General features: G+C 37.4%; 1 protein-coding gene across 39 annotated transcripts in view; it reads left to right on the top strand.

Moving 5' to 3' along the window:
* The window catches only part of PTPRD (protein tyrosine phosphatase receptor type D), a 2,185,700-nt gene that overhangs the window by 2,116,807 nt on the left and 43,018 nt on the right, over window positions 1-25,875 (top strand). For all 39 annotated transcript variants that reach the window (XM_049116106.1, XM_049116100.1, XM_049116099.1 and 36 more), the window contains 3 exons: window positions 5,368-5,543; window positions 17,994-18,113; window positions 18,646-18,800. In XM_049116106.1, coding sequence (XP_048972063.1) covers window positions 5,368-5,543; window positions 17,994-18,113; window positions 18,646-18,800 — 451 coding nt within the window. The remainder of the gene's footprint in view (window positions 1-5,367; window positions 5,544-17,993; window positions 18,114-18,645; window positions 18,801-25,875) is intronic.

The following is a 25,875-nucleotide window of genomic DNA, read 5'->3' as shown; positions in this document are numbered from 1 at the left end:
CCTGCTCTTTCACTTAACACCAGGGCATGAGGCCTTATTATAAAACTTTTATGATTATGAACACCCCTCAACAAGGGAGGTCTTTTCAAATCAAATTATCTCCTGACTTGAAAAATTGAATGCAGAGCAAGTTTGTCTGTTTGTGTTTTTGCTTCTTTTTTTTTTTGTTTGGGTTTTTTTAGGGGGGTGGGGGAGTAAAGGGAGAAGGAGAGAAAGAATCTTAGGCAGGCTCTATGCCCAGCACAGAGCCACACACAGGGCTTGATCTCACACCTCTGACATCACAACCAGACCTAAGATCTCAAGAGTTGGATGCTTAGCCAACTAAGTGACCCAGGTGTTCCTTGGTTTTGTTTTGTTTTGTTTTGTTTTTTATTCATTTGGTAGAGACACAGAGAGAGCACAAGCTAGGGGAGAGGCAGAGAGAGAGGGAGAAGCAGACTCCCAGCTGAACTGAGAGCCCAGTGTGGGGCTCAGTCCCAGGATCTGGAGATCATGACCTGAGAGCTGAAGGCAGATGTTAAACCATCTGAGCCACCTCGGTGCCCCTCTTTTGTTTTGTTTTAATAGACCCATATGACCCAATTAGTTCTCTCAAGTTAATAGGAAAAAAAATTATTTTAGCCCAGTCATGATAAAACAGTTAAGATAGTTACTCTTTGGCAGTTCAACATGCTTTCAAGGTTTTAGCATTCTTCAGCATGAATTATTTATTCATCACAAATATTCTTTGAATAGCTTTATCTTTCCAAGGATTCCTCTTCTTTTAATATTTAAACACATGTGGGACCAATGTCATAAAGCCCTGTTCTATTTTTTTATTTAAATTCAATTAATTAATATATATTAATTTCAGAAGTAGAGTTCAGTGAGTCATCAGTCTTATATAACACCCAGTGCTCATTACATCACACACCCTCCTTAATGTCCATCACCCAGTTACTCCATCTCCCCACTCCCCACCCCTCCAGCAACCCTCAGTTTGTTTTCTACCGTTAAGAAGCCCTATTCTATAAATCGTATGCTTAGGTGAAGAAAAATGGCATGTTGAATTCATGGTACGTTTCCAAAGCTTTGCAGATAATTACACGAACTTGGGGCCCAAAATTCATGCCTAGGTGTGCTTTCCACTGAAAGCTGTAACCAGCAATTCCCAGCAAGTGAAATGAGGGCCTAACTCTGAATTGCTGTTGCTGCATCTTGCTATGCATGAAGGCCACAGAAGCACTGCTCTACCGGCTATTCACCTCATCACAATCTCTGTTGGTCTTGAAGGCTTGAATTTTGTAGCTCCAAGCTTTCTTTGCCCCAAACACAAAACCCAGTATAAAATACGTAAGCAATATTTGTATGTACCACAAGAAAGAATAGTCCATTACCTGATAAAACATACTACAACGTAGGAAAGAGTCGTGTAGGTATAATATGAACTCAAGATTTAGCCTCAGTTTTTTCACTTATAAGATTAGAATAATAATTATGGGTGTCGGACCTGTTTAGATGGCTATTGGTAAGTGGGGAGTACACATGAAGTAGTACATGGGAAGTCATGAAACTCACTTTTATAAAGGTAATAAAAAAAAAATATAAAGGTAATAAGCTGTTCTTAAACAAAGTTGGTCAAAGACCAACAGACTCCAAGACAGTTCCTACAGCAGGGCCAGCCCTAAAGTTTATGCCTATGATGAGCTAAAGGCAGACATCTTTGTTATGCTTACTAAGCAACCCCCATTAAAAAAAAAAAAAAAAAAAAGCAATGAGCACCATTATTATCATAGTATTGGACAAAGGTCTCCTTGGCTCCAAAAATTAAAAGCAATCAGCTAATTTATAGTAATTCTATATTCTTTCAGTACTGCATGTTAAGTTAGATCTCCATCCATCATAGCCCCAGAGGGATTCAATTAATTCTCACACACTTCTCTTGGATTAGTAGTGCACTCTGATTAGTGTTGCATTAGCAGATGCAAATCATCTTCTGGATAAGGCAGGGAATTGAAAATTAAATAAACAAATATGCACATTACTTGGAGAAGGTCACCCCCAAAAAAGTGAAAGGATTTTGTAGATCCAGCCTCCTAGCATAAATATCACAATCGAGAGCTACTGAGGAAGCGTTTCATGGCACCAAAACACTTGGAAAGCCACCATGTTGTTTTTCTCACAAAATTGGTTGAAAAATCTTTCTAAATATGTCACACTGAAAACTGAGATCTCATCTATTTGAAACACACTTCTGCTCAACTTTAGTTTCCAATCTGGGGTTAATGTTTTTAAAAGGGCAAACCACCACCCTTCCTAAAATCTTTTCTCATCCATCTTTCTACACAGCTTGTTGTTTGGGATGTATGAAATACAGATATATTAGATCTCAGACCTTCTGTAGAACATGATCATTTATCACATCCCCATCTTATAAAGGTTATATGGGAGAAGACTTACCTGGAAATGTCTTTTTGTCAGAGTATATAAAGGGATTTGCTGGAAGGAGGTTTTCATTCCAGGTACTACTTCCTGATAGATGAGTGTTAAAATAGAAAAGGAGCCTCAGCATTATTTTCAAGATGTAAATATTAGCCTAATAATTAACTCTACTAGGTATTGAATTTTTTCTTTTAATTTTCTTTTTTAAATATCAGGTCCCAAATTCCTAAAGCATTTTGTGATCCAGTACAGATCCCGAGTGCCTAGTATTTTTCAGACAGATTTTCAGTCTTCTTATCTCTGGGAAGTGGAAGTATTATTAGGTAGCAACCCACCCTTCCCACCCCTCTGCCTAAAAATAATAATAATTTATTATTCTAACTTAAGCAGTATGTCAAAAAAACAATTAATTACATAATAAATGATTAAAATTTACATAAGAATGTTGGGTGGGGCTGATTGCCTTCCTTTAGATGTGAATCTCCTGTCCATCTCTCCTCTGCCTTCTGACATATTTTTCAGATACAATTCTTATCCTTGATAAGGGGGAAGTGGCATGATGCCCAGCTGATGCATTTTCTGAGTCATTAACCCAGATTTCTCTATTTTGAACTTTCTTAGAAAAAACTTTTCTGTATATTGGTAGCTGAGAGGCCTTTAGCCAGAATCCCTTTTCATCAATTCTTTAATGTTGTTAATTGTCATATTGAAATTTCAAAAGTGGGCTTTTCCTGTATCATAAAATAGATTCATTGTTGGCTCAGAACCAAATCCTGTGGACATGAGATTGTGTGTGCTTCCCAGTGGCCGTAACCTGAGGACTTTATTTAAACTGTCTCTTGAATCTACAGTAATTTGGTGTCTGGAGGAATAGGATCTTTATCAACAAAGAACTGCCAGAACCCCAACTGCTTCTTGAGTAGCTGTAATAGATGAATAATGTTACAACCAACCGTGCATTTCAGTCTTTACTCAAAAGGCTTTTCACTAATGCTGGTGGTATTCCGTATCCATGTGTTCATCTCAGAGCCCAGTAGTTCCCATCTGACTTTCATTACTTTTTTGAGAGGATCAGTTTTACAACTGGAATCAGAAAAGCAGTCAAAGTAATTGCAAATGGCAATCAGTGAAATATAACAATTTTAGCTTGGGAACATATGTTCCATTATAAAGAAAAATGTTCTTTTTTTTTTTTCATAGCTCCAGGACTCATATTTTCCCAGGGCAAAAAGGGCCATGTACAGGTTCTGGTGCTACCTCTCATATCATGCTGGTATCCACGTAAAGTGCTTATTCCCTTCCAGGGACAGGCAACTCATTACATCCCAAGGAAATCTATTCCCTTTTGGATTCTGACAATTTGAAAATGCTTTATTATATTGGAGATGAAATTCTCTCTCTGTAGTTAACATGATTCAGAGTTGAAAAACTTAGATCTCAACAGAGTAAACCTAACCCTCTCTTCAGATCCTCACAGACAGCTCTCATCCCCAACCCCTACATATTCCCCTGCCAAACTGTAGTATGTATTCCTTTTTCTTACAGAATAGGTTTGATTTCCTTAACCACCCTGGTCACTCTCCTTGGAGGAAGCTCAGATTTACCTATATATCTCTTAAAAGTGTCACTCTGAATTAGACTTTCAATCAGAATATCAGCATTAAATTTAAGGTCTGTCCACTTATTAGGTGTCAGAACTGGGGCAATTTTTTTTTTGTCCCTAGAGACAGCAAGAGCTAATAACAAAGATGTAGTCTAGAAGTCAACACAGGCAATAACCATGTTAACAAACAAGTATATGATTACAAAGTGTAATAAGTAATATAAAGAGTTGTGAAGGGAGTTCTGAAGCCCAAGAGTAACGAGGGCAGGCTTTCTGAGAGACAGGCTGAGTGTTTTACAATGGGAAGGAGACACTGTGGGTGTTCTAAGATGTGGGATGGCACTAAGGTAGGAAAGCAATGTTTTCTACCAGTGGAAGCAAGACCAGACTCTAGAGTTTAGAAGGCAAGAAGATGAGTAGAACAAGATGTGTTTGGAAAAGTGTGGAGCTTTGTAGCTATTGTTGAGAGTTTGGATTTTGTTTGAAATAAAAGGGAAGCCCATTGTTGGGTTTGAAGGAAAGAAGTTACAGTGTCTGAAATATATTCTTAGAAATTGCTGTCATGCTAGATGAAGAGCATACTGCAAAGGACAAAAGCAGAAGTGGGATAACCAATTAAGAGGCAACTTGTCATAATCAAGGGAGAGGTGCATGTGGTGTAGTACTGTGAAGTTTGAACAAGAAGCAATCTCGGCAGAGTTTAAGACAGACTTAGCAGACAGACTGACTATAATTAAACCAGACTCTACCATTTTGAGCAAGTACTTTAATCTCTATGCACCTCAGTCTTCTCCTTTGTTAAAGGAAGATCCTGACAGGACTTACTTCACAGAGTTGTTGTAAATGAGTTTACAAATGAGTTCCCTGTTAGCTAAATTTGTGAAGAATGTTTCACTGCTACACATGCTCCACTCTACATTGCATTTTCAGACTCAGGCATTATTTTATTTCACTTTTGTCTGGCAATGTGGAATAGCATGAGTGAGAAATGTGACCAGGTAATTTTTTATCCTCCTCTGCATGCTATATTTTACTGATGCAGTGGAGAAAATAGACAGTGTGTGAGAAAAATGGCACCTTATGGACAAACAGTTGTATGTTTCTTTCTTTGGTATATACCTTGTCATATTACAGAGATCCAACACCTGGAACACTATATTTCTTTAATGTGACAGTCCTGATAAGACCTGTTTTTATCTTGCTTAAGACCCAAAGTTTAATATATTGTGATTCCTCTAGCATAGTGTGGAAAATAATATAGCAACACCCGCAGGCCAGATCCCAGGCTGTTTCCTCTCGTGATAGATTCACCTAGTGGAATAACACTTTGTGTTTTACAGGCATCCCAGGAAGTGACTATGTGAATGCCAACTACATAGATGGCTATAGGAAACAAAACGCCTATATTGCAACACAGGGATCACTCCCCGAAACATTTGGGGACTTTTGGAGAATGATATGGGAACAACGGAGTGCAACAGTTGTCATGATGACAAAACTAGAAGAACGGTCCAGGGTAAGAATATCTACCTTCTCCCCCTTCAGATCTTTCCTCAAGTAGTCCCTATGTTGCATATTTTATTATTTTCAGAATTTGCTCTTTCCTTAAACTTTGACTTTCTAACAGGCACAGATCAGGAATGGGAATCAACAACTCTGATGAAGCCATTCTTTAACACTAAGTCTTTCAAGAAAGAAATTCTCTTGTTACCACACAATTGAAAACAAAACAAAACAAAACAAAAACAAACCAAAAAAACCCCAAAACAAAAACCTACTGAAAAATTGGTTAGAGAAAATAAATATTAGCTTGACGCTCTTTCGAAAACTCACAGTGAACAAGAACACCCAGACTTTGGGGGAGAATTCCACCAATATGGACTTGTCAGTATTTTTAACTTTTTATTTCAAGTAATCTGCAGGGTAAGATCTAAAATTCTATGAAAGAGGCTCTTATATAAATTATTCAAATTAGCATAAATTAAGTTAGGGCAGCCAGAAAAATAATGTGGGTTAATACACAGCTTAGAAAACACATAAATGTGTAGAGGGCATTTGCTACTTTAGCCTTCTCCAAAATGAATAGATTTTAATAGCAGAGTCATTGCTTGTTAAGGTCTAAGAAAGGAATTTTATTCATCATATGGGTCCAATATTATGGTGCATGGCACATTAGTTAAATGTTATTGATTTGCAAAACTAAAACATAATGGGTAAGCAGTGTGCCATATTCCCAAGTGATTATGCAAATATTGTAGCCATCTGATGAAAATCAATCTTTAACCTTGAGAATTTAATGAAGGAGTCTGAAAAATCACTGAAGGCAGCACATACTCTCACTGAAGAGTAAGACCTTCAGAGCAGAGTTTGAAACTACTGGTGAGAGGTCTCTTTTACTGTGGTCATAGTAGCCTCGAAAGAATATTTAGAAGGAAGCCAAAGTCCACTCCCCGTTTGTTGTATGACAGTTGAGTTTTTAAAATGGTCTTCTAAGCTCGATACCATGGCAGTTTCTTTTAGCCCAAGTAGGTAGATGAGGGAAGAGTTGAAGGCTGTGCAGGGGTTTTATAAGGGAAAGCTCAGGCTCAAGAAAATATAAAAAGTTCCAGCCATTACTTTAAAGATGGGAAATAAAGGATATGGTACACAACTGGTTTAGCAAACCCAAAAAGCAATTAAACCTCTTTATAACATGTGAATTGGATGGAAATACTGAAATATTATCTGAAAGGAATTCAGATGAAAACTGTTATGACTGTGAAGACAAATGTCACTGTCATTCTTTACATGAAAATCCCATCCAAAAGATGTAAATGGGTCCATTATTGATTTGTACTCAGGGTAACCCCTATATAGCAAGTCCTCTAAAAACAACACCCCATCCAAACGTTTCTTGGATAGAACTCTTCGTAATGCAACATCTAACACGTATCAGATGCATTGATATTTCACAAAATCTTGTGAGATAAACACTACTATGATCTCCATTTCACATATGAATCAACTAAGCCTAGAACATTCCAGAAGGTCACTCAAGGTCATTCAGCTACCAAGGTCAGAGTGAGGATTTGAAGATAGGCAGTCTGGCTCCAGAACACATGTACTTAACCATCAGGCCATATTGCCTGTTAACACTTCTGTGAAGCTGAGACAGCTGAACTATTATATTACAGCATGCATGTAAATCCAACCTACCCAGACTGCTCTGCCTGGAGATACCGGCTGGTAACAAGCAGTCATTTGCAAAAGCTGTTTTCAGTAAAACACACATTTTATCTTGACACTGCAGGCCTTCATTAAACCGTGCACAGAAACTTGTTTTGAAATAACCAAATGAAATTCTGCCCCTTTTCTCCCTAATTGCTTCTAATAATAAAGTTAGTTCTAACTGGTCCCACTGCCACCGCAGCATCTGATGGTAATGAGCAGTTCTTGGCGGAAGGCATTGTGACTTAAATACCTGCAGTTTATCTTTATGTTGCAGGCTACCTTTTTTTCCCCTCCTCAGACAGAGGAACTTATTTTGAAGTTACTAAATGAACCTCTGTTTGCTCCCTTCATTAATTACTCTTTCCTCTTGCAAGTTAGCTTTCTCCTTTGTTAAATGGCCTAAGGAAGCCAATTAAAATGCTGTCTTGTGATTTTTATTCTGTGGTAGTTCAGTCTGTACCCAACTTATGATGACCTGCATAAGCCAATGTTAAGGAGTCTCAACATCATCAATCTGACCATACAAATGAGCCCTGACCCAGAAGGCACCAAAGCCCTTCTTTCCCCATTCTAGAAGACTCGAGAATAAATGACCAAATAAATGACCGAGAAATCTAGCAAAGCACTCCCCAAAATATCTCACCTGCTCTTCCATCTTCTCCTTCACATCCTCCCACCTCACTTTTTTCCCTATCCAGTTGCTCTCTCACCAAAAATCCAGGGAGAAAGGGGATGGCATTCCTGGATTCACAAATAAAAACTTGGATTTAGTTTCTCTAAATAGTGGCTGTTACTGAAATATATAGCTTTATTATTTAGAAACTCTGTGGGTTATGTGGGCTGATCTGGGGACTCAACAATTTTTGATTCCCAATAGCCAACTACAAAGCAGATGTTTGAACTAGTCTGGCTTTATTTAGGGACAGACTGCCTGCAGACTAGTCTCCCTCATAAAGGGAGGTGATCCAGGTGGTTAAAACAAGACACCTCTCAAGGGCTGGTGCCTAAAATTTCATTATTCTGATGAAGGCTTAGGTTCTTGAAATAATATTCACCCCGCCCCATGGTATGTGGGGGAAAAAAAGTGTGTCTGTGTGCGTACGTAAACATTTCTGTGTACTGCAGAATACTTGTATGCAGGAGTATATGTTGACTGGCGATTTGGTGTGGGGAGAGAAGAGGAAAGGAAAGAGAAGATAGATGAGAGTTCACAAGACCACCTAGGAATACCGACATCAGAGAGAAGAGAATGATCTGACACAGTCCCAAGTAGGGGTGCCTTGCAGTCAAATGTCTGAGTTTCAATTCCAGCTATGGTGCTTCTTGGCAGTTTACTGGGAAAATCTCATTTGTCCCTTTTAAACTACATAGAGGGATTCTTGTGAGTATTCACCAAGGTAAGGGATATGACAGGGAGCCTCAGTGAATCTCACCTGTTAGTGTTTGGTTGAGATAGAGCTGGGAGGTTGTATCTATATAATCAATTTCTGGGCAGCCCAGGTGGCGCAGGGGTTGAGCGCTGCTTTTAGCCCAGGGCATGATCCTGGAAACCTGGGATCAAGTCCCACGTCGGGCTCCCTGCATGGAGCCTGCTTCTCTCCCTGCCTGTGTCTCTGCCTTTCTCCCTCTGTGTGTCTCTCATGAATAAATAAATAAAATCTCTAAAATATATATATATATATATATATATATATATATATATATATAAATCTGTTTCTCCTAAAGCTGCTTCTCAGATAATTCAGTTTTGGGGTTGTTTTTGTTTTTGTTTTGTTTTGTTTTCCCCAAATGCAATGGGTTTGTTTCTCCGCAGCTGACAGTGAACCCTGAGCAGTATCACAGAGTCACTGCTCATGGTGAATTCCGCCAGCAGTTGCCAGTGTAACAACCGTGTACAGTGTTCAAGCAGGGCTCATAATGGAGGCTCCTTTTGCTCTTGCCTTCCCCAGGACAGGGGCCACAAGGGCATCCTGGCTGCAGCCTCCTCTGCAACCATAGCATGAAAATGGTTACAATCTGAAAATAGTAATATCAACAAGAAATACACGTAGTAATAATTGTCACTAAAGGTAATATATTCTTGATGCCACATTTCCTTTTGACTCGGTTTTGCGTGACCCCTCCTCATTCCCTTATTTACTTGACTGTGCCAGGGGACTCACCTCTTAGTACCTACCTCCTGTGTTCTCTAGCTTCGTGCTCTACATCATCACTCAGGCCTTTGGTTGATGAAGCAGCAGTGCACTTAGAACCTTTGCCAAGTTAGAGCAGCGCACTCATACAAAAGGCTCCTTGGTTCATTAGCATGTGTTAGAAGTTTCACTAGCTTTTTGTTAAAGAGCTGACCGTTCTTAGCATTTTATTGGCTAAAGAAGCCCTTCCAAGTGTGATAGCTTAGGACTTAAATTGGCCTTTTGGTTTTCAAACTCTTCATATGTGGCCTTGCAAGAATTCCAAACTTAACCAAGAAGACTATTTGCATAGTGTGTGCATTCAGCTATCAGCCCTGAAGACAGAATGTGTACATTGAATATTTTCTGAGTTTCATTTGGATATGTAAAGAAACAAAACAAAATATAAGGCTATAAACTGGAGATTTTGAAAGTAAAATACAATTGCTGCCTGAAAACACACAGATAAGTTTAAAGCTTTGTAAAATGTGCTTTGTGACATGAGATATTGTTAGTAGGTCTTATTCTACAATTTCCATCTTTTTTTGCCAAATCCTCTCAAGTTCTGCATAGTTCATTGATTCTGTAGCAAGTCATTCTCTCATGCCCTAGAATGTGGTCTCTAATTGTTTCCATGTTTCATAACATGCCAGTAAGCACATGAATTGGTTTGGGCAACCACATGGAGGGAAGAAAAAGCTCGGAAAAAATGAAGCACTCATAGGAGAGTAAATGTATACAGCTGGGATTTCCACTCCAAGGGTGTTATTTGTGGGCAACTAGGACACATGGTTGGCAGCCTCACTTGAACCATTAGAGGCTCCAAGGTAGGATTTGCCAAGGTGACTCTTGGCCCAGGAATCTCTATTATTTAGTGGGTGATTGTCCTTCTTCCCCCTCACCCCCCCACACCTTCATCTATTTGCTTTTAGCTCTTTCTTTTCTACTTTGTTTCCCATCCTAAGGAATACAAGACAGAGGAAGTGTGGAAGCGTCATGCTTAACAAATTCTTCAGCAGCCTTAATTAGTGTTACAAATTGGAACAGCTTAACCAAGGCTAAGGGATATCTGGCTTTGTCTTGGCCTCACCAGCTTGCCCTTACTTACTGCCCATGGTTGATGTTCACTGTCACTTCTGTTGTCTTGCAAGCTTTATAGTGGAACTTGAATCACCTAAAGTGCTATTAGTGTGGATTAGTGCTATAAATGTTGAGGATGAGGAGTGAAATTTTGACCCTCAACAAAGGGGGCATGACTTAAATTGTCATTCAGTGTGGGCCACATCAATTAGTGGTGTAAACAGAGTTAAAAGTGAGGAATTCTACACTTGGCTTCCAGATTAAATCCCATTTTCTGTTCTCAAATAGAAAATTATGCAACCAGTTGATGGTATCCATTGCTAGAGCAGATCAGATGTTTTGTGCATCATGACTTTAGTTTATCTTAGGTCATTGCACAGAAAATTCCCTGCTCCACTAAATTGTGTTGTTTGTGCTAATGAATGTCAAGGCCTAAGGCACTGGGATGCTGTTAACTACACTGTGTTAATAGTTTAGGGAGTTAGAATACAGAGGCTTGACATTGGATGGGTGGAGCACTTCTGACCTATTGATCATTCCCTCCACCACCAATGTCCTCCCCTGTCCTTGAATGTCACCTTAGTATATTTCCCCCAACAGAGAGTGTGGGGGAATTTGGTTCAAATTTGGTTGTGTGGCCAAGAGGGCAATTCTAGGCAAAGAAGGAGGTTCTGATAAAATGTTTTCTTGTTTTCTTGTAAAACACATCTTGAGATTCTTTTCAGATTGTGAGGTCCTTTTGGGTTAGAAGTTGGCAGACTCCTGTTGAAGATTATAAATGGCAGTGTTATTGTTTTCATTGTCGTTATCGGTTTTGGAAGGCCCAGCCTTGGCCAGCAGCAGACTAATTCTTGGCCCCTCTGGTTTGTCAAGGTTCGGTAAATTTAATGGAGAGCAAATGCTTTCCAAATGCCAGGTCTCTGTCCTTTTCCAAATAGAACTGGAAGCACCGAAGGCCTTGAACATTTAATTTCTCAAACTGCAGCCTAAAGCACTGCCTATCTAGGGCAACAGAAACTGCTTTTTCCTTAAGCAACTGTAGAAACGGCAGCACAAACATTGCCTTTGGAGTCTGCATGATGTATGGGATTGTTTTTGAAAAGTGGTGGATATTTAATGTAAATAGGACACTGGCAACAAAAAGAATGGTGCTCATATTGGCAACCTAAAGGATGTTTGGGTTCTTATCTAGCAAGTTCCACACTCTTGGTTTTCTCTAGTCAACAGACACAATGTCAGATAAAAGAGAAAGCATTCCACCACTTTCTTACTGTGTTAGCTTCTTGGATTTTCTACCTTCTTTCCCTACCCCCATCTCCTCTATTTAGAATGGCAGCCTACAGATTCTGGCCCAAAAGAAACATTCCTGTGAAAATGAATTAGAGGCATCATGGCCTAGGGAAAAGCTGAACTGGGAGGATGCAATTTTGCTCTTGGTGACATTGTACAAAGCCCATCTCATTGTCCACATTCGTGTGTATAGCACTCCCAAGCTGATGAGGTCGCTTCGAAAATCGTAAGAAGTGTGAATTAACTCTGTGTTTAGGCAAAGGTGAGGCTCAGCGGGTATGCAACAGTATAATTATACTGGTTGTTAAAATGCTAAAATGTATCAATACTACCAATATACAGAAATTATCTTTTCACTGAAACTTTAAGTTGCCTGATATATTGTTCAATGACAGTGACACAGGAGTGTTGCCAGGCCATAGGCAGCCACCGAGCGGATCCAAGCAGACACAGGGGTGATAGTATGGCTCTGTAGAGCCCCCGCCTGCTTCCAGGTGTGATTCAGGCTGAGGTGCAAACTCTAAGGGCCACAGCTACATGGGAAGAGCTGACATTTAAGTACCACCTCGCCATGACAAAGGGGTAATTTATAGTGTTTTCCTCTGGTTACAACAAAGTGCCAGAAACTTGAGATATAATGACTGTCAATTTAATGGAGGGGGAGGAGGGAGTCATTAGAAAAGTTTAGTGCAGCTCCCTGTATGAACTTCTGGCAGACACATTGTCCTAGTCTGTTCAGGCTGCTACAACCAAATGCCATAGACTGGATGGCTTCAAAATTATTTCTCCCAGTTCTGGAAACCAGGAAGTGTAAGATCAAGAAGCCAGCAGATTTTGGTATCTGGTGAAGCTCCACTTCCTCACTCACAAAAATCTCTCTTCCTGTTTTATCCTTACATGGTGGAGGGGGTGAGGGAGCTTTCAGAGTCTCTATTACAAGGCATGAAGCCTATTCATGAAGGCTCCACTCTAGACTTAATCACCTCCCAAAGGCTCAGCTCCTCATAATCAAACTAGGGATTAAATTTCAACCTATGAAGTTTGTTTGTTGTTGTTTTGGCAGGGGGGAGGGGGACAAAAATATTTAGTCTAGAGCACACATCAAACAAAAGGAAATACCAATTTTTGAATTAATAAATGGTTCAGAAAGTGTTCAAATGGTTCAATGAACTGATAAGCAGTTTTATATGAATAATTTGGTTTATTTAGAGAATAAGATTTTTCATCTTTCCAGTTTTATTTATGAAAAGCTATCACTGCACTGGTGGTTAAATGCTTTAATATTACTCTCATTTCAGCTATTCTGTGTCCTTGATCTCCAGTACATAATGGTCAGCAAAGATAAAATGAAGAGGGGAAATACACAAACCAGACTACCCTTTTGCCATTTGAAAATAGATATGGCCAAATGTTAGTTGAGTGAAAAGAATGACATCGCTGAAAGAGAATAGAATCACCTCCATACTTATTTTTAGATAGTCAAATATTGAAGCTGGTCTTTAAAACTGCCAAGAAAAGATATTATAACCTATAAAAATAAACAGCTCAGCATATAATTTATCCATCCACTAAAACATATCCTCATAATTATCTGAAACTTCCTTTTATTATATCCTCCCTTACAGAATGTGTATTGACAAGGGCATATTAACATTTCCATATTCCCAATACCAACTTTGACTTGTATTATCTAATGTTAGCATACTTTCTAACTGCTCCTTATAGAAGGTTCCTCTGCCCAAACATAGTAGATACTAATTTTTCCAGTTAATTTCAGCAACAGTTATACTTTTCCATCTATCATTTACTGTTTATTCTAAGTTCTTCTTTGGCTAAATAATCTGGTCCTAGGTAAGATTTTCAAAGTACTCCACAAAGTACGTGGATTTTGCATTAGTGATGCTGGGACCCTTTGGAGGTATTTGGTTTGTTACCTTTGCAATTATGATGCTTCGCCATGCTGCCATGCTCAAGAAGTCTTTATTAAAATGAGAAGGTTTTGGTTTCAGAAAGTTTTGGGCAATTTAAAAATAAGCTAACGTAGACCACAGTGTAGTTGATTATAAAACTGGCTTCTAGTTTTTGAGTGTCTGTGGTGTTCCAGGCACTTCCAAGATAAGCCATATGGAAGTGAAAAGAGACTAGAAAGAAAGCATTTCCCTGAAGCACAGTCAGCAGACCTACTGGATAAATCCTATCTCATATTTCCAGTGACAATTTTTATCTTTCCATCAATTTGCTTTTAATAGATTGCCATGAAAGAGGTGGTATGAATTAATTCCATAGCATACAGTTAGTGATGGTCAACTTGTTCTTTCCATAATTATGAAGAAATGAAGCTACCACATATGGGTAATCCCTTTGTAATAATAAAAATAAATATATCCCCCAAATTCAGACAGAAATATGAACTGTCTTATTTAGGTTAGGCTTCAAATTGAGTTACTGGGTGAGGTTCCTAAACCACAGCTTGGGTAGCATGTTCTGCTTCTCTCCTTTTTCACCACAGACACTAATACATTCCCTGCTCACATCTGACTAGGACCCAGGTAGAGCAAGGGAGTTACCTGGAAACCTCACATCTATGCTTTTGAAGAACCAGCAGATGTAAGCATACCTTTATATTTATTTAGCCAGTAAAGCTGATGGATTGGGGGTAGGAGGGCATCTCATTTCACTTTGATGCCCCCACAGTTGCTAAGACCTTGCCTCCCACCTCTCAACTCCTAAATACATGTCCACTGGGATTAATAACATGCTTCTTTTTTTCAATTTAGAATGATTACATTTTTATAATAACAACCATAAAAATCGAAAACACAATCTGAGAATTAATAATAGCTGTTGTCTGTTGAATGCCTGTTGGGTTTAGAGTTTCAGGTGCATGGTCTTTGAGCCTTATGATAGCCCTGTCATGCTGGAGATATTCTACCCATTTAACAGATGAGGCTGCTTTGGCCCTACAAATAAAGAAGCCATTACCTGGTCTCTAGTCAGATAGCCCAATCTTCTATGCTTCAGTCCTGGAGATCATTTGTAGTCAATCACTTCAGAATCAAATAGGAAAAGACAAGCATCAGTATTTTTATTCAGGAGCTACCGCCTTCTAGTTCTTAGATGCTCAGAGAGGAGCCTCCCACACTGGGCTCTGTGCACAAAGCCTAAAAGTAGTAACTCTAGAAATACCTTCCAGAGATTTTCTCCCAGGGGAGAAAAAAGGTTTACTATTGTCAAAGTAAAACATTTCAAGAGAGAGAATGGAGCAAGTTCATTTGTATTGGATAATTAGAAAAAAAAAATCATTTCTAACCATTCTCCTGTGCCCTTTTCCCCCCCTCACTACACTTCCCAATTACTTTCTAATGTTGAAATCAGAATTATTTGTTTAGTATATAGCTAAAAATGAAGGACTTAAAAGAATGTTGATAAATCTGAGCCTTTAAATGGATCCCTTAGAAAGCAGATGAAAGCGTAGGGGCTATTCAGAGAAGGAGGAGGAGAAAAGAGTGCCCAGGTACTTACTAGTGAAGGGAAGAGTACATTGCTGTAACTGTTTTGAGAAGCCTGGGGACAGCTTCTAATCCTGTTTCTGAGACCATATGTGTGCATGTGTAGATACATTCAAATATTTATTTTTTCATAAGCTCTCTTTGTAAAATATTTCTTGAGAGAAAACAGCAATGTTTAAATATATTTGCTTTAAAATATTGCTCCCAGTTTTTTGCTGTTGAATTTGAAACATTTTAGAGCAGGTTTGTGTGTGTGTGTGTGTGTGTGTGTGTGTGTAGTTTTGTTGTTGTTGTAAAAAGTAAGATTCAAATACATTATTTAAATTAGTACAAAAGCTTTCTTCTTCTTTAGCTGAAAATGTACACAACATTAACTCTTTATAGTAATATTTCCTGGTATTCTTTTTTCCTAAAGGAGCTAGAGTCTAAGTTAATAATAGTTGCAGTTTTAAACTTAATACTAGAACTATGAGAATAATTAGTGTAACTTCAGTTTTTCCTATATCTTACGTATGGGGTAGAGTTGTAGATGGAAAGTCGCTAAATAATGAAATGATTTTTCCAGAGGTCACATAAAAGCTGGCTTATGGTCTTTTCCTCCATTTCCTTTGTCTTATCTTATCTCGCCCAAAGGTCTGATGATAATCAATTCCCAGCTTTGAAATAAAATTGCATTGAATTTGGTTCAGTGCATCATACTGACCTCATAGATCATTTCATTGCATTAACCTGCTGTTTTTACATCTGTCATAGTGATACCTGTCCCTGTGGGATTTGATCTGTTGATTTTGATTTGAAAGGGTTGACATCCAGCTGAAATTGTTAAGTAATGAGTTGAGTTTCGCTCTTCATTTTTTTTTTAACTTAACACATTGCTGGCATCCTCTCAAATGCTGCAGTAAGAGGTCTCCAAAGTTACTTTTGTTCTTTGCAGTGAGACATCAACTTGACATCTATTTTATGGTTTAAAACAGTCCCTTTGGCATACTTTTTGTGATTTTCTTTTCGTCTGAATCGTGGCTACTGTTGGCTCTATTCAGGTGGTATCCTCTGTTAATTCCATCCAACATACAACTTATGTTTTAATGGATGGTCAGAGAACATACAGAGGCACTGAGTCAGGGTATTGCTACATCAATATTCTCCTGAAAGAGTATTGTCTTTCCCTTGTGTTATTGTTAGAAATAACAAGTAGAACATAGAAATATAAACACAGAAGAAAATATTATGCATCTACGGAACACGTAAGCATGTTTTTAAAAATCCTATTAAGACAAAAATTTCCCATCTTACTTGAATCATTTTTTGTTTTAATAAGTGATGTTTGTGTGGCCTCACCATTGAAATAAAAGCACGAGAGTCAAACCTTGTGAATTCAATGTCCACTTACTATATAACTGTACATTAAAGTGGTCTTCAACTTTTTATTGTCTAGAAAATTCGAGAATAAAATCTCTGCTTTTTTTTTTAGAAGGTTCAGGATCTAGATAGAAAGAGCCTGAATCCTTTGAGGAGCAGATGCTATGTCTATGAAAGAGAAAAATTATAGTATTATTCACAGAATGCTACTAATATTTATATTCAACATGAAAGTAAATAATTATCTACCAATTCTATTCACTGGACCAAAAAATTCTAGTGTCTATGATAATAATGCCTCATTGCTTTTGTTTAAATCCAGATTATGACTTTTAAATCTTTCTTTCTCAACTACAAGGTATGTTTCCTAATATAAAATGGTATTAGATTTCTTTACCTAGAGAAATGCATTTCAGATAAGAATTACTCCCATCTTTTTCTTTCTTTTAATCTGAGGTAGAAAGGGTGAATATATTAGTATCTATGACCTTACTAGAAAATATACTGTTGTGTTTGTCATTTTTATTATGTTTTTTTAATGCCCACAGAACATAGTCAGTAATTTGAAACATATTCCAGACCTGGAATTATTTTTCTGTTGCATGTTAAACTAATTGGCTTGAATACCTTTTATGTGTTTTTATTCAACTGCACGTAGAAATTGTAGATTATTTATCTGATATGAATGAATTTTAAATTATTTGAACTTTGCACTAGTGTATGACCCTCTGAGACCAGTTTCAAAGAACACACAGCTCTTTCTCCACTACACATTACAGATTTAATTTGTTTTGGATACAAATACCATTTATCTTGTATTTTTTACAATGCTGTGTTGTTTATTATACTTTGATAGCTTCACAAATTATTCTACTTTTATTTAAACAAGTATATTTGGAAATCATGATAGTTCAAGATGAACTAGCTTGTGCCTTTTAAACCTTGATGGATGAACACTGTCTCACTGTGTTGTTTAAATGGCTGAGCATAATCCTCCTGACGCGATTCATAACGTATATCCCAGAACAAATTTGTGTTTTCTTTTCAAGTACTCTAAAGTTTCAAATACCTCTTTCCTTATTTTACTCAGCAACAATCTGCAATTTATTTTTCTCCAGGAAAATTGAATCTGTTACTGCTTAGTATTCCTACCAGTTTGAAAAATGTGGTTTATATTGGCATCAGAGCAGTAATTTACATATATTGGGATAACAAGAATGCGTGCCAGAAAAAGATCAACATAAAATGAAATGCAAAAAAGCTGTTTTCCTTCAACAGCAACTCAGAGTGAAACTAATAGAGAAATTGATGAGCATCTGCCCTGAATGTGTCACTTGTTTCTTCTAGGTGAAGTGTGACCAGTATTGGCCTAGTAGAGGCACGGAAAGCCATGGACTGGTCCAAGTGACGCTGCTCGATACAGTGGAACTGGCCACGTACTGTGTGCGGACATTTGCACTTTACAAGGTTTGCCTTTTTTGTTTCTCTTTCTCTCTCCCTTTCCCCTTTCCATTATTTAAAGAAAGCATCCTTTGAGAAATCAAATATCTTAAGACTATACTTAAATCTTGATTCCACTGGCAACTCTGAAGAATGAAATAATTCTTCCATTACCACTCAGCAATTTTTCTCCTTGTCCAGTGATTTATCAGTAAATATGGAACTCTCACTCCGAACAGAAGTTTTGGCAAATGAAGAATAGATGAAGAAGAACTAGTTCTTTCTATAAAATATATCAGGAGCAGTCCTGGAAGCATTACATTTTACCTGCAAAATGTAATGCTTCTCAGCTAAGAATGTTTATCTTCCTGAGCATATAGTTATCATTTACAAATAGCTTGGCATTGATAACTCCAAAGAGTGCATCTTCCGAAAGGTCATGGGGGTAGGGTGAGAAATTCAGGTAGCACATTTTCATGTTACCTTTTCCATGTTACTACTCATCGTTACAGCCTGAGGGTAGGAATGCAGAATTTCATAGAGTCTTCCTACTTCACAGAATGGGTCAAGTGAGAAGAGAGAAGTAAGACAATTCCAGTTCACCGCCTGGCCTGATCACGGCGTTCCAGAACACCCCACACCTTTCCTAGCTTTCTTACGGAGAGTCAAAACCTGTAACCCTCCTGATGCGGGTCCCATGGTTGTGCACTGCAGGTAAGAACCTCTGAGAACATTTGTTTTTCTCATAGTCAGAAGGTTGGAGAGGAAACAGAAAGATCAATTGTTCCTCATTGGATATTCTCTTTCCAACTTCTTGATATTCTGGGAAAGTAGACCTCTTTATAAACAACATAGGTGGATTTTAGTCAAATGAGGCCTATACTGACATTCATAGAAAGCATTTGATAGAGATGAATATTCCACTCTGGAGATGATAGGCAACTATGGTTCATGCTGTTTTCTCTTTGGAGCAAAAATAAATAAATAGATAAGCACAAAATTAACTGTGCATATGGCATTAAACATATGAAACAGAAAAGAATCAAGAATCAATCTTATAATTTGGTTCAAGTTTCATCTTTGTGAGGAATATTCTTTAAAAGATGATAGATAGATAGATAGATAGATAGATAGATAGATAGATAGATGAATTATTTGACAAGTTCTTGTGACCTGGGAAGATACAACCTTTTTTCTATTTATAGGAAAAAAATTGCTGAACAAAATAATACTATAAATATAAAAGGTTTTAAAGAAGGTGTCTTATTGCTTAAAGATACCTTCTACATATTAGTATGATCAAGTCACATATAGAAAATATACTAATTTGAGTCTTAAAAATTTATTTAATATGATATGAAGACTATATTTTAGAAGAATTTACTTTTTATACTTGGAAGTAATGAGTCTAGATTTCTTTTGAAATGTTTTATAATTTAGTGTTACTTTTTACTTAATTCTGACTAACATTCTATCACCACTCAGGTTCTACTATATATGTGTTTATATGTTTTTTAGTATTTAACTGTTTTTTACCAGTTCCTTAGTTCCTCTCTCAAATATCATTACTAACATATTATTAAAGATACCTAGTCAAGTTCTATATATCACAATATGAATGTATAGTTCATATAATCATAATAGTTATTTGTAAACTGGGTTATTCAAACATGAGAGAATATGATTTCTTTCACAGATGTGTAAAATGCAGTAGGTTAAGTATATTTAAAAAAAAGAAAGAAAACATCTATCATAAACCACTTCTATCATCACTTAATAGTATAACACTTTCACATCCTATATTATGCTTGAGCATAATACCCTGGATCCTAGAAATGACATCTGTTTTTACAAAAGATGGGGGCAAGAGATAGATCAGAATAAAAGCAACAAAATTCACTTAACTAACCCATGTTACAATGGTAATTGCTGAACAGTGGCCTAGCAGGATTTAAACAAGGAGATGTTTTATTTCTCTTCCCCAGCAATTTTTTCACAACTCAACTAATAACATCACAGTATATTTACAGAGTATTTTACAAATTCCGAAGCACTCTTCGATGCTTTATTCTGTTTGATGTTCTTAACAATATGTCAGATCAAGAGAAGAGAGCAGAAAAAGCTACAGGGTTTGGTTCAAGTACTGAGAGTTAAGAAGCCAGACATAGTCCAGCTCATGTCTTAAAATCTAGTACTTATTGCTCTTAACCTGACACTATGTTGCAGTGTTTTGCATGATTCTGGAACACTAGAAATTATTTTTGTTTATTTGATAAAGGCTTTTGCATCATGACAGCAGGTTTCTGGTTCACCTGCCTGTTGTTTTCAGCACGCACTAGTTTGACCAGCCTCTATACTGTTATACATACTTCTTTGCAGACCTCAAACAGCCATTGTGCCTGGTGACGTGGTGCCCCTGCTCAAGTTGATTATGAAGATCACACATGAAGTGTTTTCAGATGGATTTTGGTCTCAGGATAGGGAAACAGAAGTTTTGGCTCACTGAAGAAAGGTTTCCCTCATATTCCTAATGGCAAAAATTCAATTCACATGGATACATGCATTCATACATACAGAGATATATACACAAGCACATACACAAACACTGAGATATACATATATATAGATAGATAGAGATATACACATATCTATCTATCTATAAAATACACATAAAAATTAAAGAAACCTAACTTAGTAGTTTTCACAAGACATTGTATTTGCATTACCATTTGAAATATAGCATGTCCCCCCCTCTCAGAATATGTTTTCCAATCTTGTGAATTAAAGTGGAGGACCTGGGAAACTTGATTGAATGATTGATTGACTGATAATTTAAAAATGCAATTTATCTTCTGTTGATCATATACAAAGTGTAAGGCTTTATGCTAGATACTTACTTGGATCCAAAAATCTTGCAGGCAAGTAGGAGAGATAAGATAGATATCTAAATGATATTTTGAGAAAATACATACACTCCTACACACACACACACACACACACACACACACTCCACAGAGCCCTATGTTATGTTAAGCCACCTGGACTCACTTCTAAGAGATACAGACAACTTTAGAGAAAACAAAGAAACAAAGATGAATGTGCAGAGCTAATAGCTGTTGACATTTGGAAGTGCCTGTGCCTGAGGCTCTGGAGAAGCTTTGTATTAAACAGAAAAGTAGATATATTGGTAGAAGAAATTTATTAGTGACTTTGAAACAATGAGGGAAAGATGCAGCATAAACTGAGCTCTGAGAAATGATCTGTGTTCAACCATAGGTTATCTCATGTGCCTGTGAGAAGTCTTAGCTGTTTTATTTAGGAGAGACCATGTCTGCACTGTTACCATGCAAAGCATCACGAATTCTTGACTTGGTCACAGTGTATGTTAAAATTTCAGGGCAGCTGGGGGGTGGCTCAGCGGTTTAGCTGGTTTAGCGTACTGCCTTTAGCCGAGGGCCTGATCCTAGAGACCCAGGATTGAGTCCCACATCAGTCTCCCTGCATGGAGCCTGCTTCTCCCTCTGCCTGTGTCTCTGCCTCTCTCTCTCTCTCTCTCTGTGTGTGTGTGTGTGTCTCATGAATAAATAAAATAAAATAAAATTTCAGAGCACATTTTTTCTGAGGAGGTGGCAGAGAAAAGTCACTGCAGACAGCGAAAGCTTGCATGGGGCCACAAGAAATGCTAGTTGTTGTTTTTTTTTTAAGATTTTATTTATTCATTTGAGAGAGAGTAAGCCAGAGCATAAGCAGAGGGGAGAGGTAGCAGCAGACTCCCCACCAAGCAGAGAGCCCAGTGTGGGACTCTCCCCCAAGACCCTGGAATCATGACCTGAGCTGAAAACAGACACTTAGCTGATTAAGTCACCCAGGCACCCCTAGAAATTCTATTTTAGAAAACATCTCTAAGCAGGAAGAAACTTTGCAGAAAGCCACAATAGACATGTCACAAAGGGTTATTGATGACAGGTAACCATGATCATGTTGTAAATAATCACATGAATACTCTGGGATGTAAATACTGTATTTCATATTATGATTTCTTGTATGATGGATTTGACTTTTTTCCCCTTCTGTCATGAAAAAGTAGTGACAAACTCAAACTCAAGTCTTCTGCCAAACAGATATGTGAGGATGGAGGAGGTTTTAAATGAAGTCTGGTAGTAGACCAAACAGAGGGAGGAGGGGGCAGAAAAAGAGAAGATGCACATTCCTCCAGTAGTTCTGTCTATTGATAAATGAGCCAGGACTAAAAAGAGCTACTGTGAGTAAAAGAAATTCCAATAGACAGTAGCTAGATAGAAGTAGGAGGATAGCCTAGTGGTAACCACAGATAAGACCTTGCAAAGTCACAAAGGATAGGGTCTACCATGTTCCTAGAAGAATGGTTCTATGGGCATAGGAAGGAAGACCAGCTCAAACTAGCAGTCAGTTCATAAAGAGCATATAAACTCAGAGTTATATGAGTATAACTCATACTCATGAGTTTGCCTGGGTAAAATGCTGGATTGTTAGCTTATGGGTTGTGGGCCTTTGGGCAAGTTATTTCATATCTGCTGGCCTCTGTTTCTTCACCTGTAAATTAGTAATGCTCTCCATAACAATAAGAATTTCATGGAGATTAAATGAAATGATATAAAATGATAAAGCACTTAGAACACTGCATAGTATGTAGAAATATGAAATATCAAATTATTAGTATAGTAATTACTAAGTTTTAAAAGCTGTAAGAATATTTACAACTCAAGAGAAGATAACATTACCTTGGCTATAATCTATATGACTTGAGTCATGTATCCTATGAATAACCAGCTGGTAAAAATAGACAATTTTTAATTCCGTGGATTTTTAAAAAATGTAGATGTTTTCCATTATGGTAATTCCATCAAATTTTCCCCTGTGACAGCACATTTTCTCATTTGCTGAGTTAGAATCATTTATAATAACAAATTTGTATTTGTGAAGACTTGAGAAACCATTGAACTCTTAAGATGATACTGTTAAGGATACATAATAGCTAATGTGATGGTTCTTGATGCCCTCAAGATGAAGTTTGAACCTAAGCATTGTGTTACTGGCCCTTTGTTGATCTAGCCTGATGTCTCCCTCATGCCTCATTGTTCACTCTTAGCTATTACCACTAGCTACATATTCCAAGTACTTTCATCTCTGGCTCTTGGTAAATATTTATCCACTCTAGAATTTCACCTATTCCCCTCTCTTGATTATGTTCAACCTTGTTTCCTAATCCATCTCAAGTAGCACTTGTCCTGTGTATTGCAAAGGCTGCAAACTAGCCTCAGATGGTTTTGTTGACATTTTTTTTTTAATTTGAACTTGAATGCCTTTAACTGGGAAGCACTATCCAGTTTTCCAAACCTTCCCTATCCCTATTTTACATATTGCTCAACTCATCCATTTATAGGGATTGCTTCATATTGTAAACAACTGAGTTGAAATTATGGAGAATCCTTTAAAGCTCATTTCCCATTCCTCTTCCTGAAGAAAGAATTAAACACTATATTCTCTGAGTTCTTATAGAATAGGTTCACACATAGCATATTTAGCTGTATGTGTACAGATCACACATGCCTTGAAATCCCAGAGGGCATGTGCAATGAATTATGCACATTTGTAACTTACATCATACTTGGTGCTCAATAATTGCTTTCTGAAGTTAATTGAATTCCATGTGGTGTTTTAGAAATTTTTATAGAAACAGTAAGATAATTTCAGGGCTGGACTATTTGTTTGTTTAACATGAGACTGTATTTTTCTCTCTTTATATTTTATGGTATTGCTTATGAGAATTTAATTATTTTAAATTGCCTTTATTTTTCGTATACATACTTCTGAGTCCTTTTTTCTACAACTCTTTTATGTTCTTTCCTACGTGCTCTCCCTTCCATTATTAAATATAGACATAGCTCCCTGTTTTTTAGCCATAGTAATAGTTAAACATACTGAACCCTTAATCAACAGCAATTACTCTTTCTTCTCCACCGGAAATCTACCTAAGTGTTTTACATGTGTTAATGTTTTTTATACTGTCAGTTATCGTCAGAGGTAGAAACCTTATTTTCCCATTTTACACAAGAAGAAACAGACCAAGGAGGACCAACTTACTTGCCTCAGCTCATGCCACTACTGATAACGTAGCCACTGTGGCCCTAGGTTGCCTGTCCCTATTGACCAAGTGAGTTTTCTAACCTTTAGATCACTTGGTGTTCCTCACATCTACTTTTGACCACCCACTTTGAGGGCATTTCACTTTTTAAGCTTACTCTGATGACCTAGTCAGAATGAGCCATTCCTTTCTTTCTGACTCCACATCACAAGGCCATATTCTAGCCTTTATTTCACTCTTTCTGTATCAACGGTAATTGCTAGCATGTCTCTTCTACATCTTAATCGTTTTAGAATAATCACAGTAGCCACTCATTACTGAACCATCACTGTTATCAAAGTATCACTAAGCATTTAAGGGATCACTCATTTAATCCACAAAACGGTTCCGTTTTATTTGTGAGAAGCATTAAGCACAAGGAGGTTGTAAATTCAGCCCCTATATCAAAGTCCTTGACCTGTTTACTCATCATCATATCTATTTTATCTAGTTCTGACTTTTCTTGTTGCCGAGACTACCTTAGTTCCTTACACTTATCTCCCAAGTATATATTTGTTGACTGAATGATTGTCAGATGGGTATTTGCCATTACCACTTCACAGATATCTATGCAGTGCATGAATAGAGATATGCAGGATTTTTCTCCTTACTTAAAAAATCTATTTTTGAAAGAAACTAAAGGACACATCTTTCAAGTTATTTATTAAACTTAGGTTTTCATAGAGGTCATATGTTACATTTCCCCATATTGTTTCACTCTTCCTTTTAGAAAACAAAGAAGTTTTATTCCCTTTTCTCCCTTTTGAGCCCTCTTCTTTATGTTGTTTTGTAGAAGAATTTGTGGTTTATATTTTACTAGTACCAAAAGAATATGACAGCTGATTTGAATTTGCTTTTTGTTAAGAATGAATAAATTGGGGTGAAGCCATAATTTCACTATGTCAGTTATAAACCCTTGACCCATGACACAAACTTTGAGTCATGGTTAACCCCTTTTAGGATCAAGGGAATATATTATCTTTATATGAGAAATTTATTTGTGAATACAAGTGAAGGAAGGATAGATCAAGACCCCCTAAATCTGTTTTCTAAATGAAAAGATTTCAAGAACAGTAAAACAGTCCTCCTAAGGATAATTAACGTCTGGTACATTATAGAATCAAACTGGTCTTTAAAACCAGAAGGAATTGGGGGCACCTGGGTGGCTCAGTCAGTTAAAAGGCTGCCTTCAGCTCAGGTCATGATGCTGGGGTTCTGGGATTGAACCCCAAATCAGACTCCTTGCTCAGCAGGGAGTCTGCTTCTCCCTCTGCCTCTGCCCCTCCCCCTACTTCCATTCGCTTGCTCTCTCACACACAAATAAATAAACAAAAACTTAAAAAAAAAATAAAACCCTGAAAAATAGGAACTGAGGGATAGATGTAGATCAATAATGTTTTGGAAGCATCAGTGGACTACCAAGGTGGTTGGATAAAAAAATCAAATGAAAATTTGGGTTTAGAAAGATTCCTAAGATCCAATCTTGATAATTCTTTTTTACTTTATAGGTAAAAGCACAACCAAGAAACTACTTAGATCATATTTATAACATAACCATTTACTTCTAACATCAAACCAATATTGACAAAAATAGCCTTTTCAAGGTAAAAAGAGTTTGGGAACATG

Source organism: Canis lupus, chromosome 11 (assembly GCF_003254725.2).
Source record: "Canis lupus dingo isolate Sandy chromosome 11, ASM325472v2, whole genome shotgun sequence".
NCBI lineage: Eukaryota > Metazoa > Chordata > Mammalia > Carnivora > Canidae > Canis > Canis lupus.
This window is presented reverse-complemented; position numbering and strand designations above follow the sequence as displayed.